Here is a 12,025-nt window from a genome sequence, read left to right as displayed (position 1 = left end):
TTGATGAAGGTGAAAGTGGAGAGTGAAAAAGTTGGCTTAAAGCTCAACATTCAGAAAACGAAGATCATGGCATCTGGTCCCACCACTTCATGGGAAATAGATGGGGAAACAGTGGAAACAGTGTCAGACTTTATTTTTGGGGGCTCCAAAATCACTGCAGATGGTGATTGCAGCCATGAAATTAAAAGACGCTTACTCCTTGGAAGGAAAAGTTATGACCAACCTAGATAGCATATTGAAAAGCAGAGACATCACTTTGCCAACAAAGGTCTGTCTAGTCAAGGCTACGGTTTTTCCTGTGGTCATGTATGGATGTGAGAGTTGGACTGTGAAGAAGGCTGAGTACCAAAGAATTGATGCTTTTGAACTGTGGTGTTGGAGAAGACTCTTGAAAGTCCCTTGGACTTCAAGGAGATCCAACCAGTCCATTCTGAAGGAGATCAGCCCTTTGGGATTTCTTTGGAAAGAATGATGCTAAAGCTGAAACTCTAGTACTTTGGCCATCTCATGCGAAGAGTTGACTCATTGGAATAGACTCTGATGCTGGGAGGGATTGGGAGCAGGAGGAGAAGGGGACGACATAGGATGAGATGGCTGGATGGCATCACTGACTCGATGGACGTGAGTCTGAGTCAACTCCAGGAGTTGGTGATGGACAGGGAGGCCTGGCGTGCTGCGATTCATGGGGTCGCAAGAGTTGCACATGACTGAGCGATTGATCTGATCTGATCTGATCTGATACTGTTCTCCATAGTTGCTCTACTAGTTTGCATTCCCACCAATGTTGTAAGAGGGTTCCCTTTTCTCCACATCCTCTCCAGCATTTTTTATGCTAGCGTAATGTCAAATCCCACTTCTAGTAATTTTTAAAAAAAATATTCATATATTTGGCTGCAGCGGGTCTTTGTTGCAGCACACGGGATCTTCACTGTGTTGTGTGGGGTCTTTCATGGCAGTGTGTGGACCCTCTAGTTGTGGCACATGGGCTTCCTTGCTCTGTGACATGCGGCATCTTAGTTCAGCAACCAGGGATCAAATGCGAGTCCCCTGCATTGCAAGGCAGATTCTTAACCATTGTACTGCCATGGAAGTCCCTTGAAATGTAACTTCTGTATCTTCATTGCTGTACTCTACCTTGTTCCTGACCTTTTCATTGCATCACAAGTCCTGTTTGGACTCCCCCTTGGGCCGTGATGTCCTGTGTCCTTACCCCCTGGCCTCTGGGGGAAAGCTGACAAACGCATGCACACTTAGGCGCCAAGGGCTGATCAGGTGTAAAGTGTTTTCCCTTCTTGTGGTGTCTGCATTTCTTACAGGGGTGAAGACATCCTAAACCAGAGGAATGACTCTCTAGTTGTGGAGTTTCAGTCATCAGCCAGCAGATGCAGGAGGTATCATACTGGGTATGGGGCTTCTCAGAAGCCCGGGGAATCATCCTGAATGACCACCTGCCTGCTCTGTGTTACATCAGTCCACTTCATGCATCCCACCAGTCTTGTGTGTTTGGTTAGCCTGAGTTGGCTGAAGACAGCAAGCATGTCTGTGGGAATCTCTGTGCATGGGGGGCACACAGTAGGCGCTTCATCCGTGGATGTGTGCATGTGACACAGGCGTGTGTTTCTGAGTGCCAGTGCTGGTCCGGAAATGAGCCAGTTCAGTGTAAAGCTGCAGTGCCTCTCTGGGCCCCAGCCCGCTTCGTGCCCATCCACAGCATGAGTGTGTGTCCCCAGCCTCCCGCAGAACTCCATGGTATGTTCACAAAAGTCAGACCCAGGAGTCTGCACTCTGGGCAGAACAATCGTTCTCTCTCCTGGTTCTGTGAATGAGTGTCATTCCCATCTCGTGCCTCCCTTATGCCAGTCACTGTCACCAAAGCCACTCTGGGGAGTTCCCAGTAACTACAGGGTTGGAGTGGTGAGCCTCACCATGGGGAAGACTAGGGTCCCAGCCTCCCTTACGTGAAGGTCACTTCTTAGACTCCCAAACTGAATAACTTTGGGTAATGTACTAAGGATGAATTAAAATGCTAATAGGCTACATGTTCTGGGTATTTTAACCTTCCCTGATCTGAAATTTAAATGAAATGCCTTAGGTGCTCTCGAAGTCTTGCCAGAAGCACATTGAACATCACCCCTTTGACAGCAAATTTAAAATACATCCTGATCTCACGGGCAGAGCTGGGAGGATAAGCAATATTTATTTTATGATCGTTTTATTTACGTCCTTTACAGCAACATGACATGCATATGCTCTTTTACTCAAGATAGCAATTAAGCTAAAAAAATACCCCAAACCTCACTTATTTTTTTAAGTTTCTTTGAACCCTCGAATCCTCTCATTATAACAACATTTGATAGCAGTACATTGGATTTTGGACACCCGAAGCTATTACAAAGCCCTTTTTGGAGATTTCCTTCACGTTCAAACCTTGTGACAGTACCATGAGGGTACTGTTTTATCATGAGGGCTGCAGAGAGAGCGATGGCATGGCTTTTCTGTCATCACATCACTGGTTTATGGCAGGATCGTGGTCAGGAGGTGGCCGTCCTGGCTCCCAACTCCAGCCTGTGTCTCCTAGACTGAGAAGGAGATCTGAGCAAAATGATGACAAGGTGACTTAAACTAACTGCTGGAAAAGCACAGAGTGCTCGTTTGGAGGGCGTGGCAGTGCCTTACAATGGGTAGTTCTGTTGTCTACACGGGGGCCAGATTTCTCTGTCTACTGAGCTGAAGAAACAAGTCTGTTTCCTTCCATCACTTAACGAGTCACTTCCTTATTATTAGTTGAATTAGCCCCTTTATTTTCCCCTTACTAAGAGGAAGGAACACTATTTTTTTTTCCTTAGTCTGTCTAGTTATCAGGTTTCTGGTCACTTCGTAATTACATCTTGAGGGAATAGATATTAATTTTCTAGCACAAAAAGCCCGAGTTCCTTGATGACACACCATGATTCAATTTCCGTCCTCTCTGTCGTTGCCTGCATCCCTTCCTCTTTGCACATTTTTCATGGTGAGGAGAGTGATCGTGTCAAATATATCAGAAGGAAGGATGGATTCGGGAGGGGTTTGACGACTTGACTGATTAGCAGAGATCAGAAGAAGGCTCATAACCGTGAAAACCACTGCAGCATGGAGTTTTAACAGCTCTTTGGGGATCTAGTTAATGAAAGAATCACTACAGAAACACAGCCGTGCAAAAAAAAGGCGGGGGAGAAAGAAAAGAGCAGACACATTCCAATATAACATTCTGGGGCTATGTCATAAGAGGAAATACACTCATAATTTCTGTTTACACATTGCAGTAATTACCATCTGCTTTAAGATTATTTTCAGTCTTCTGACAAAGTTGTGTAGGTACTCCCTCTTTCACATATTAGGAGAGAGGTCTAGTACTGGTTGCAACTTGTCCTGAAGATTTTTTTCCCTCCTGAAGAACAGAATTCTAAAACACCCTTGCTGTACTGCTTGATTAGACTGGCCTTCATCTGGTCCTTGCTCACCTTCACCATCATCATTTCCCCGTGAACCAGGCCTCTGCACTCAGGTGAATGTTACACTGGGCATTACGTTTAATTTGTGTGTGTGTGTGGGGTTATCCTCTTTCCTTTCTCCCTTATGCAGTGTCTACGAACCGGATAGAAACGTGTTACGGAGGAAAGAACGAGAAAGAAGAAACCAGGAAGCTCAGCAGGACGATGGCGCATTTAATTCGAGTTACTCCCTCTTTAGTGAACCCTACAAGGTAAATGGTTTCCACGTGTTCTTCTTCACCCTCTCTTTCCTCTTGCTTAACCCCATGGGATGGCAGTTTTGACTACAGGAGCTGGCCAACCCAACTTGAGACAGCTCAACCCCTAAATATGGGGTCCCCCCCGACAAATTTTGGTGTCTCTTTCACATATCTTTGCTGGCTGGTCCCTCAGTGAAATACAACTTTTATTGAAGATGAACGTCTGTGTGCTATGGTTTTTATCCATAATTGACTTCATCTCTGCACTGATTTGCAAAGTCAGGGCTGTTTGTTATGTTTTCTAAACTGTTAGGAAACAAACACTAAAAAGAGGTTGGGTCTCGTCTTTGTCGCACGTAGCTTATCCTAGGAGCAGGGTACTTGATATGGTTCATAAGAAAAGAACTGTTGGATTGTTTCTTATTTCTGCTGAAGGCCAGAAGTATAACCTCGCTTCCAAAATGAAATTCTCTTCCCAGATTTCACTCATTTCTCAGGCTGCTTGGAAGTGAGCATAGTTCAGGCCGGGGACTTAGAGGAGATTGAGTGCCATGGTGCCCCCTTAGCCTGCTGCCCCGGGACCGCTGGCTGGGTGACAGACACGGTGCTGTACTCTCTGGCTTCTTCTGTCTGTCCCTCTGGGTTTCTGATGAGAATAATTCTTTATTTAGACATTGGAAGCAAAACAATTTGAGCCCAATCTGGACTTTCAAGGAAAACTTACAGTGGAATGAAATAAAGAAAGGAAAAGGAAATCCACTTTTAAGGAAAACCTTAGTCCAGACCATTTGGTGACATAGCGATAGTAAATTTCCTAGTTTCCTTGGCTGCGGCACAAGACCAAGGAGAGACGCTTCATTTGTGCATTTTTTGTGCATGCTGAGGCTGGTAGCAGTGGTCCAGCTCTGGTGAGATGCTGAGAGTAGACAGATGTCTTCAGAAACACTGAGTCTGATCAAATCTTCCTGTTCCCATTCTGAATGTGGCGGGTCTGTCTCTTTCAGTGATAAGGGTGCCTCTCCTTCCATCATCCCCCTGTGTTTCTGTGAGCTCTAACTGAAGTGTGGGTGTTGTGTTCTCTCTCTAGACTAACAAGGGGGATGAGCTCTCCAACCGGCTCCAGAACACTTTAGGCAATTACGATGAAATGAAAGACTTTCTCACGGATCGATCAAACCAGAGTCATCTTGTGGGTGTTCCCAAACCTGGGGTTCCTCAGGCTCCCGTGACCAAGATTGATGAACATTTTGTGGCAGATTCAAGAGCCCAGACTCAGCCAGCATCGGTCTGCAGCACCACATCCTCCACCCCAGCAGCTGTCCCCGGGCAGCAGAGTAAGCGGGGCACCATGGGCTGGCAGAAGGCTGGGCACCCGCCATCCGATGGCCAACAGAGAGCAAGTAAGCACGGACACAGAACGCTTGATCTGAACAGATCTGCTCACCCAGAAAATCGTAGTAAAAATCCCAGCCCCAGTGTGTCAAGCCCCTCCTCCTCATCTTCCTCTTCTTCTTCTTCCAACTCAGCACAACAGGGCACTCTCAGGACCTTGCTTGGCGATGGCGTTGGCAGACAGCAGCCGCGGACCAAACAGGTGTGCAATGTCGAGGTGGGTCTTCAGACCCAGGACAGGCCCCCTGCTATGGGAGCCAAGCACAGCGGCAATGGCCACTGCGTGCAGAACTTTCCTCCCTCCCTGGCTTCGAAACCCAGCCTTGTCCAGCAGAAGCCTACTGCATATGTGCGGCCCATGGATGGCCAAGATCAGGCGCCCGATGAGTCTCCGAAGCTAAAGTCCTCTGCAGAGACTGGCGTGCACTGCTTGTACAGGGGTGTCCCGGCCACCAAGTCGGAGTCAGCCAGAGCCAAGGCCAAGCTCTCCAAGTTCAGCATCCCCAAACAAGGAGAGGTGAGTCTTTTCTCAACACCATGTACATGCATCTGAGTTGTTCCGAGTGCTGACCTGACAGTTCTAAATTTCACTCCCTGTTTGTTTATTTTGATGTGTGACTAATGTCACATGGTGGGATTTGTAGCCATCAATACAGAAGGGTATATGCAGCCATAATGACTCTTAAAATCTCAAATTGATTATAATAAGAATATTTTTAAGTACCAGCATATGCAGCTGTGGTGTGTCAGCTCGTTCAGGAAGGAATGCCTTGGAGTAATATAGTTCAAGGGGTGTGTGTGTGTGTGTGTGTGTGTGTAACAAGGCAGTGTTGTCAGAGATTTTGTATGCGGGAAAAAAGTATGTCAAAGCTTTTAGTGTGTAAAGAGGTTAATTTGTATGTAAAAGAGTTCAGAAAGAAATTCAACATTTTTGACAGTTTTGAAATGTTCCAGGAAAAACTTCACAAGGTAGGCCTCATCATGTCTTCTAAAGTAATTGTTAAGTGATTCAGTATTGAACATGGTGATTATTCAAAAGTTTCAGGTGTCCTATCTATATTATAATATCTGAGATCTGGATTCATTGATGTTAAGTGAGAATTCTCCTTGTCCTGTGAAGATGATGTTAGGTTATATGAAGAGAGTGAAATCTTTTAGTTCAGGATCTTCTGGTTTGCATGTTGAGTTTACTCTAGAGTGCTTTTTCATTGCATTACAAAATATATAGGATGAATATATGGAATATTAGACTTTAAAACAAGTAAATCCCAATCACAGAGTTAGCAAAGAGGCTGCGGCTAGTCACCTGAACAGTAAATCTGGGTGGAAGATGAGGTTCTGTTTGAGAAAATCACATCTCGTATTCTATTCCAAATAGATGACAGTTGCCAAGATCACATGAAGAAATATGACTGTACATTTTGTTTGTTTGTTTTGCTGTGATATGGTATACTTACTAAAATACAGTGTAAGCTCAAGAACAATATACTTAGGAACTCTTCATGGAGTTGGTTTTTTTTTTGACATATTCTTTTCGAAAGACGGAACAACAGTGACGGCCAAAATATTCTTTGTATCTTAACTTGATCTAGTAACCAAATGAAACAGATGATTTGGCATTTTTCACCGTGGGTCCGACAACTCAGCCACTGTCAGCTCTTCTATGCATTTCTGATTTCTCATCTCAGAAAGCACCAGGTACCTACTGAGAGATCAATGTATTCCCCTTAAAGAAGACACATTTATTACTCTGAGATGTTTACACAGGTTCTCATGAGGAAATTAAGTGACATGCATACCAATGACTTCTTTTGATTATTCGTTTATGATGGATCCCAAAAAGTGTTTATTAGGAATTAATGAAAGCAAAATGTAACTTCTGTAAGCATTCACGTTTCTAAACGTTTGTAGGAAACATACCTAGATACCTGCTGACAAAATTGAATTCATCCAGCTCTTTGATTTTTCTTATCCTCATCAAACAAATGGTCTGTACCAGCCAATGACGCCTGACTTATTTTTGAACAGAGGTGACCATAATCACCAGGAATCCCTTCATAATTTTAATTCCCAGTGATTCCTTGTTACAATTATTTTTTTTATGCACCAAAGAAACTTAAAATTTATTGGGTAACAATTTATTTACTTTGGAACCTAATGAGCTTGGTAAAGCTCTGGTGGAAAGTCTGTTTCTGACAACCAGGGCAGCCTTATGTGGACAACTCTGCAGTTTTCACTGGGCTTTTGGGTATGTCCTTGCTCACATGGACGCTCCCATGATGCCCGTCTCAGACTCCAGATTGAGAATGACACCCTGTGCAAGTGTTGGTAATCACAGAAAGAGGGACATGCTTGAGACAGAGATGCAGACGGAGAGAAATGAGAACTTCTATACGAGAAGTGTTTCATTCCCCCCACATGGAATGACACTGAACTTTCTCCAAGGTATATTTCAAAGAGGTCAATCATGCATTGAGGAAAAGAGGTAATGTTGTTTGTAGAACAAAGTTAAATTTGATGGGGTTTTTTGTTTGTTTGGTGGGGGAGAGTATATGCAGTCTTTATTTTAGCAAAAAGCTTTGCATATTAGGGCGATTATGCATATTAGGGACACTGTGGTAATTTGGATCATGTAACTCTTATGTGTTCAGCCAGTCTGCTATTATAATAACACGACTCTTTCCCATGGGCAGCAGGGTGGTACCTAAAAGTGAATGTTCCACTTCCTGTCCTTCAAGCTCAAAGGGTTTGTTGGTTGGTTTGTTTCTTTACAGTACCCCCAAGAGTTTAAAAAATACCCTTTGTAGACATATCATTCAATATTTATAAGACATTTCTATAAAGGCACAGTCATAATAGAAACTGAAGAATTATATCAACTAGTTGGATTTGAAGGTATATTTGCTGTTATTTTTTGGAAGGAATAAAACAGGGTGGTGAGCCATTTAATAAATGTTAATGCCTCTGTATTTTTTTACACAGATACCAGCTCTGTGGAAATGTCCTTTCAGTAGTACTGATGTTCTTTTCTCTGAGATAGAGCATATGTTTCTTAGGAAAATTGACACAGGAGATGACCCGAAGGGACCTTGTGTTATTTGACTACACTTTTTCAAGATGTTAGCTGTAGAGCAAGACTTAAGACACTGTGAAGAATTTGGAGACTCAAAAGAAGCATTGGGTAAAAATGACGTGAAAACCAGGGAAGTGAAAATATAACTATACGTATGGTACTGGGAAGGGCCGATCCTCATAAGAAAAGCAAATCAATAGCTAGGTGGAATGTGGTGTGAAAGATTAAAAAAAAAATTTAAAACATGATCTCTGTCTCCAGGAAATTAAGGAGACTCTAGCACTTCACTTTTAATTTGCCATTTCTCTCACTTATAATCCAAACTAAATTTAAAATCGGGCTTCTAGCCCTAGGAAAATTCCCTTACCTTCATAATCCTTAGAGTGGAAAAAATTCTTTGTTGTTTTTAAAAATGGAGAACTTGAGAATCTCTCTTGTCTGATTTTACACTTGGTAAATTCTTCCTTCTTTCCGACATGTGCACCCTATCTGCTGCCGTGGCGAATTATTTGTTACCATTCTTTCATCTTCAATAATAGGTAATTAGTGTAGAGAAATTTCAGTGCAGTTTGATGTGGAAGTGAGAGACCTCAAGGGACTTCTTTCACCGATACACCTGCCTCTTGGCTGGTTGTTCCCAGCTCAGTTTTGTGTTTAATGAAAAACATATTTTTGTTGTTATAGCCAAGACTTTCACTTCTGATGCTACCCCTCATTAAGTGAGCCCTCCCGGGGGTGCCACTTGGAAGGGTGACTCCTGTGCGGTAGGAGCCAGGAGCTTTGAGGAATGGCTGAAGCAGGCATATTGGAGTGCTCTAAGGCAGGGCGCACTGACTCTTCTGGTGGAAGTGAATTATTTTTTGTCTCATGCACACACATACACAATTAGTATTTTGCCCTTAACATGTAAAATGTAATTTACTGTTAACTTAGAGGGGGCAAATATAGGTTGTGAGACCTAATATTTATACTGTCTTGGGGTCCTGTTTAGGAAAAAAAAGCATAGGAAAATATTTTACACTTGAAATATTTACAAAAACACATTGTTGGGGCTCCTCTTGGGACCTTGGGAGGAACCTTGGCTCCAGAGCCCCTGAAGCTTATGCTTGATTAGTTTCACAGTGCCTGTCTTCGGCTCATGGGCTAATAAGACACTGCTATTTGAAATAAGAGGTGAAATTATCTAAAAAGATAATTTCAGATTGGAAAAGTGTGCTTCATATTAGTCTTCATATTAGTGTGCTTCATATTATATGCTTCATATGTGCTTCATATTAGTTGGTAGAATTAAAAAATACGTATTTTTATCCTAGGTGCTGTAGGCAAAACAAAAATTGGGCAGTGCTATAAAAAAGACTAATATGTGGTGCAGTGGAGACAAAATATGAGCCTTGGTCTATGAAATCAGTTTGTTTGGCACGCTACAGCTTCAGTGGTGGCATTCAAAAACATTCATGTTTTAGTTTCTGTTTGCTATTAATTTAAAAAATGGCAGTAACTAACCCGGTCTTGCAGAGGGCTTGAGTGGCTGGGAAAAGAACGCGTTTGCAAAGTCAGGAAACCCATGACTACTGCCCCTCCCCAGGGAAAGAGACACCTATATTTGAATATCATTTAGTAGGCTGTATGTTTGGAGTTTTCTTAGTGGTTGATAATTCATCTACAAGAACACATTGACCGTTTTTGGTTGATCAGATTTCTGTTTTTAAAAGAAGTCATTAAATCTCTTAAGATGTATTGATTAATCATAGCATTTTCATGACGGGCATTTTAAAATCACCATTTATACCACAAATAAGAGCAGAAAGATAAAGCACCTTGATTTCATGAAACAGCTTCCTAGAAAAGCAATTAACTGATTTTTTTCTTTAAAGTTCACAGAAGATGAATGAGGTAGGCTTCCTACACCCTGTTCATCTCGGTTACCTTTGTATGAAAATGGATTTCTTCCAAATGAAAGTCGGCACCAGCCTGTCGGAGGAAGAAGGCGTCTGCAAAGCAGTGTGTACATTACATATTCATACCAGGCTAAATTTCTTAATTACATCTGAGCTGCTTAATGTTCTCAAATCAAAGGATGCTCTCTGATTGCTCCCTGATGGAAAGAGGGTGTGTGGCCAGCCTGTGGTCCCACTGTTTTGGCCTCATCCTGCCTGTCACGACAGCCTCCATCCGCCCACAGTGTGGCCTGGCAACAGCATCAGTGGTTATACTCTGTGCTTCTTGCATCCTCTTTTCTCTCGGGAAGTCTCAGAGAACTGGTACCGCTTAGACTCAGAAGTGGAGACTCACAAATTTGATCTCAGATACGGTGGGACGCAAGAGCTTGTTTTCCGTCTTACAGGTGGGTCGTCCTGAAGGTCACAGCAGAGGCTGGCAAGTGGAAATGCTTCTGTAGTTTTCGGTACTCTTATGTTCAGCCAGCCTGTTTTGGTACTCTTACATTTACCCTAAAAGGTAAAGCACTCAGTCACTTTAAAATGACTTCAGTTGCTCTAATCTTATATTGAAAATGGTGGAGAAAGCATATTAAAATGTGACCTGTTGGGGGAAGGTACAGGTATCTTTTCCCATCCCCCTTCCCCTCTGGCTTCTCTAGATTCATATTATAGAGTTTTCCAGCCATGCGGTGGGAAGCTACTCCCAGTGATGGAGGCGTTGCAGGCAGGACATGGGTAGAGGCGGGTGGCAAGCCACTTTATTTTCCCCATATATTTTATCAGTTCTCATAAAGCTTCCTGTCCCAGATGTCATCTGGACAGATGACGGGTCTGTTTTCCCTTAAATGGCAACCTTGGGGGCGTTACTCCAGACCTGGGACTCAGAGCCTCAAGACTGGGAGTTGGGAGTCACTTGCAAAGATGCTGTGTGGTCCAGCATCTCCTCCATCCTGCACAGTCCAGGGAGGAAAGCCTCTTCTTATGTGTTGCATCCTCTCTTGGGCAGAAATCACGTGCAGGCCTTTGGACACTGGGCTGGCACGGGGCTCAGCGAGATGACCAGGTCTCTGGACACCCACAAGGACCAGGTTTCCATCCTGGTTCTGACACTTGTTAGCCATGTGACCAGGAGCCAGGGCTTTAACTTCCCCTCCATTTCCATTCTTGTGGAGTGGAGAGATTGATCGTATCTGCTCGACAGAGTTACCAGAGGGTAGATGAGATAAAGTCTGTAATGTGCTTAGCATGGTGATATCATGGTAGGCGTTCAAAAATTACTGGCTACATTTTTCTCGTTTAAAATGCCCCTGAAACAACAAAAGCTAGCAAAATATGAAAATGAGGGTGTTATTGAAAGTGGTTCTGCTTGTATGTGAGTTGGGGGTGTAGTGGCTCCATGACAAGAGGTGGGAGGAGAAAGAAATATGAAATCCTGCAATTTCTTTTGTGTTTATTTGTTAAAAGTCTCTGCAGTCGTGAAGACTGAGATTATCCTGGATTAATACGGCAAAGCCTGAGTGACACAAGTCTCCCTTATTTAACGCTTAGCCCCGTCCTGAGAGTTTATTGCTGAATCTGGCATGGAATTTCTCAGTCTATGTTTTCGGTTTTTCTGAGCTATTATTATCTGCCGTGGACCACATCATTCTTGAGTTTTACTTCCAGTTCCATGAAATATAAAATCAACAAGACTGGGGCTGAGAAGAGACATGAAAATGTTCAGGGAGCACATATTTAGAATGACTCATTGAAACAGATCTCTTTGCAGGCATAGAGTATTAAACAGCGTGTTTAATTGAGCCGAGCGGCAGCATCACTCACCCACGTGAGAAAGCTGCATTAGTGATATCCTGCTGTTTACACACTCCATCCGGGGCTGCGCAGGGGACC

The 12,025-nt window shown here is 43.4% G+C and overlaps 1 protein-coding gene across 1 annotated transcript in view; it reads left to right on the top strand.

Moving 5' to 3' along the window:
* Window positions 1-12,025, top strand: part of AFF3 (AF4/FMR2 family, member 3) — a 551,769-nt gene that overhangs the window by 65,804 nt on the left and 473,940 nt on the right. Inside the window, exons 2-4 of the mRNA XM_010829861.1 lie at window positions 3,622-3,742; window positions 4,818-5,130; window positions 5,257-5,639. Coding sequence (XP_010828163.1) covers window positions 3,622-3,742; window positions 4,818-5,130; window positions 5,257-5,639 — 817 coding nt within the window. The remainder of the gene's footprint in view (window positions 1-3,621; window positions 3,743-4,817; window positions 5,131-5,256; window positions 5,640-12,025) is intronic.

Source organism: Bison bison, unplaced genomic scaffold (genome assembly GCF_000754665.1).
Source record: "Bison bison bison isolate TAMUID 2011002044 unplaced genomic scaffold, Bison_UMD1.0 scf7180017864508, whole genome shotgun sequence".
Taxonomy (NCBI): domain Eukaryota; kingdom Metazoa; phylum Chordata; class Mammalia; order Artiodactyla; family Bovidae; genus Bison; species Bison bison.
This window is presented reverse-complemented; position numbering and strand designations above follow the sequence as displayed.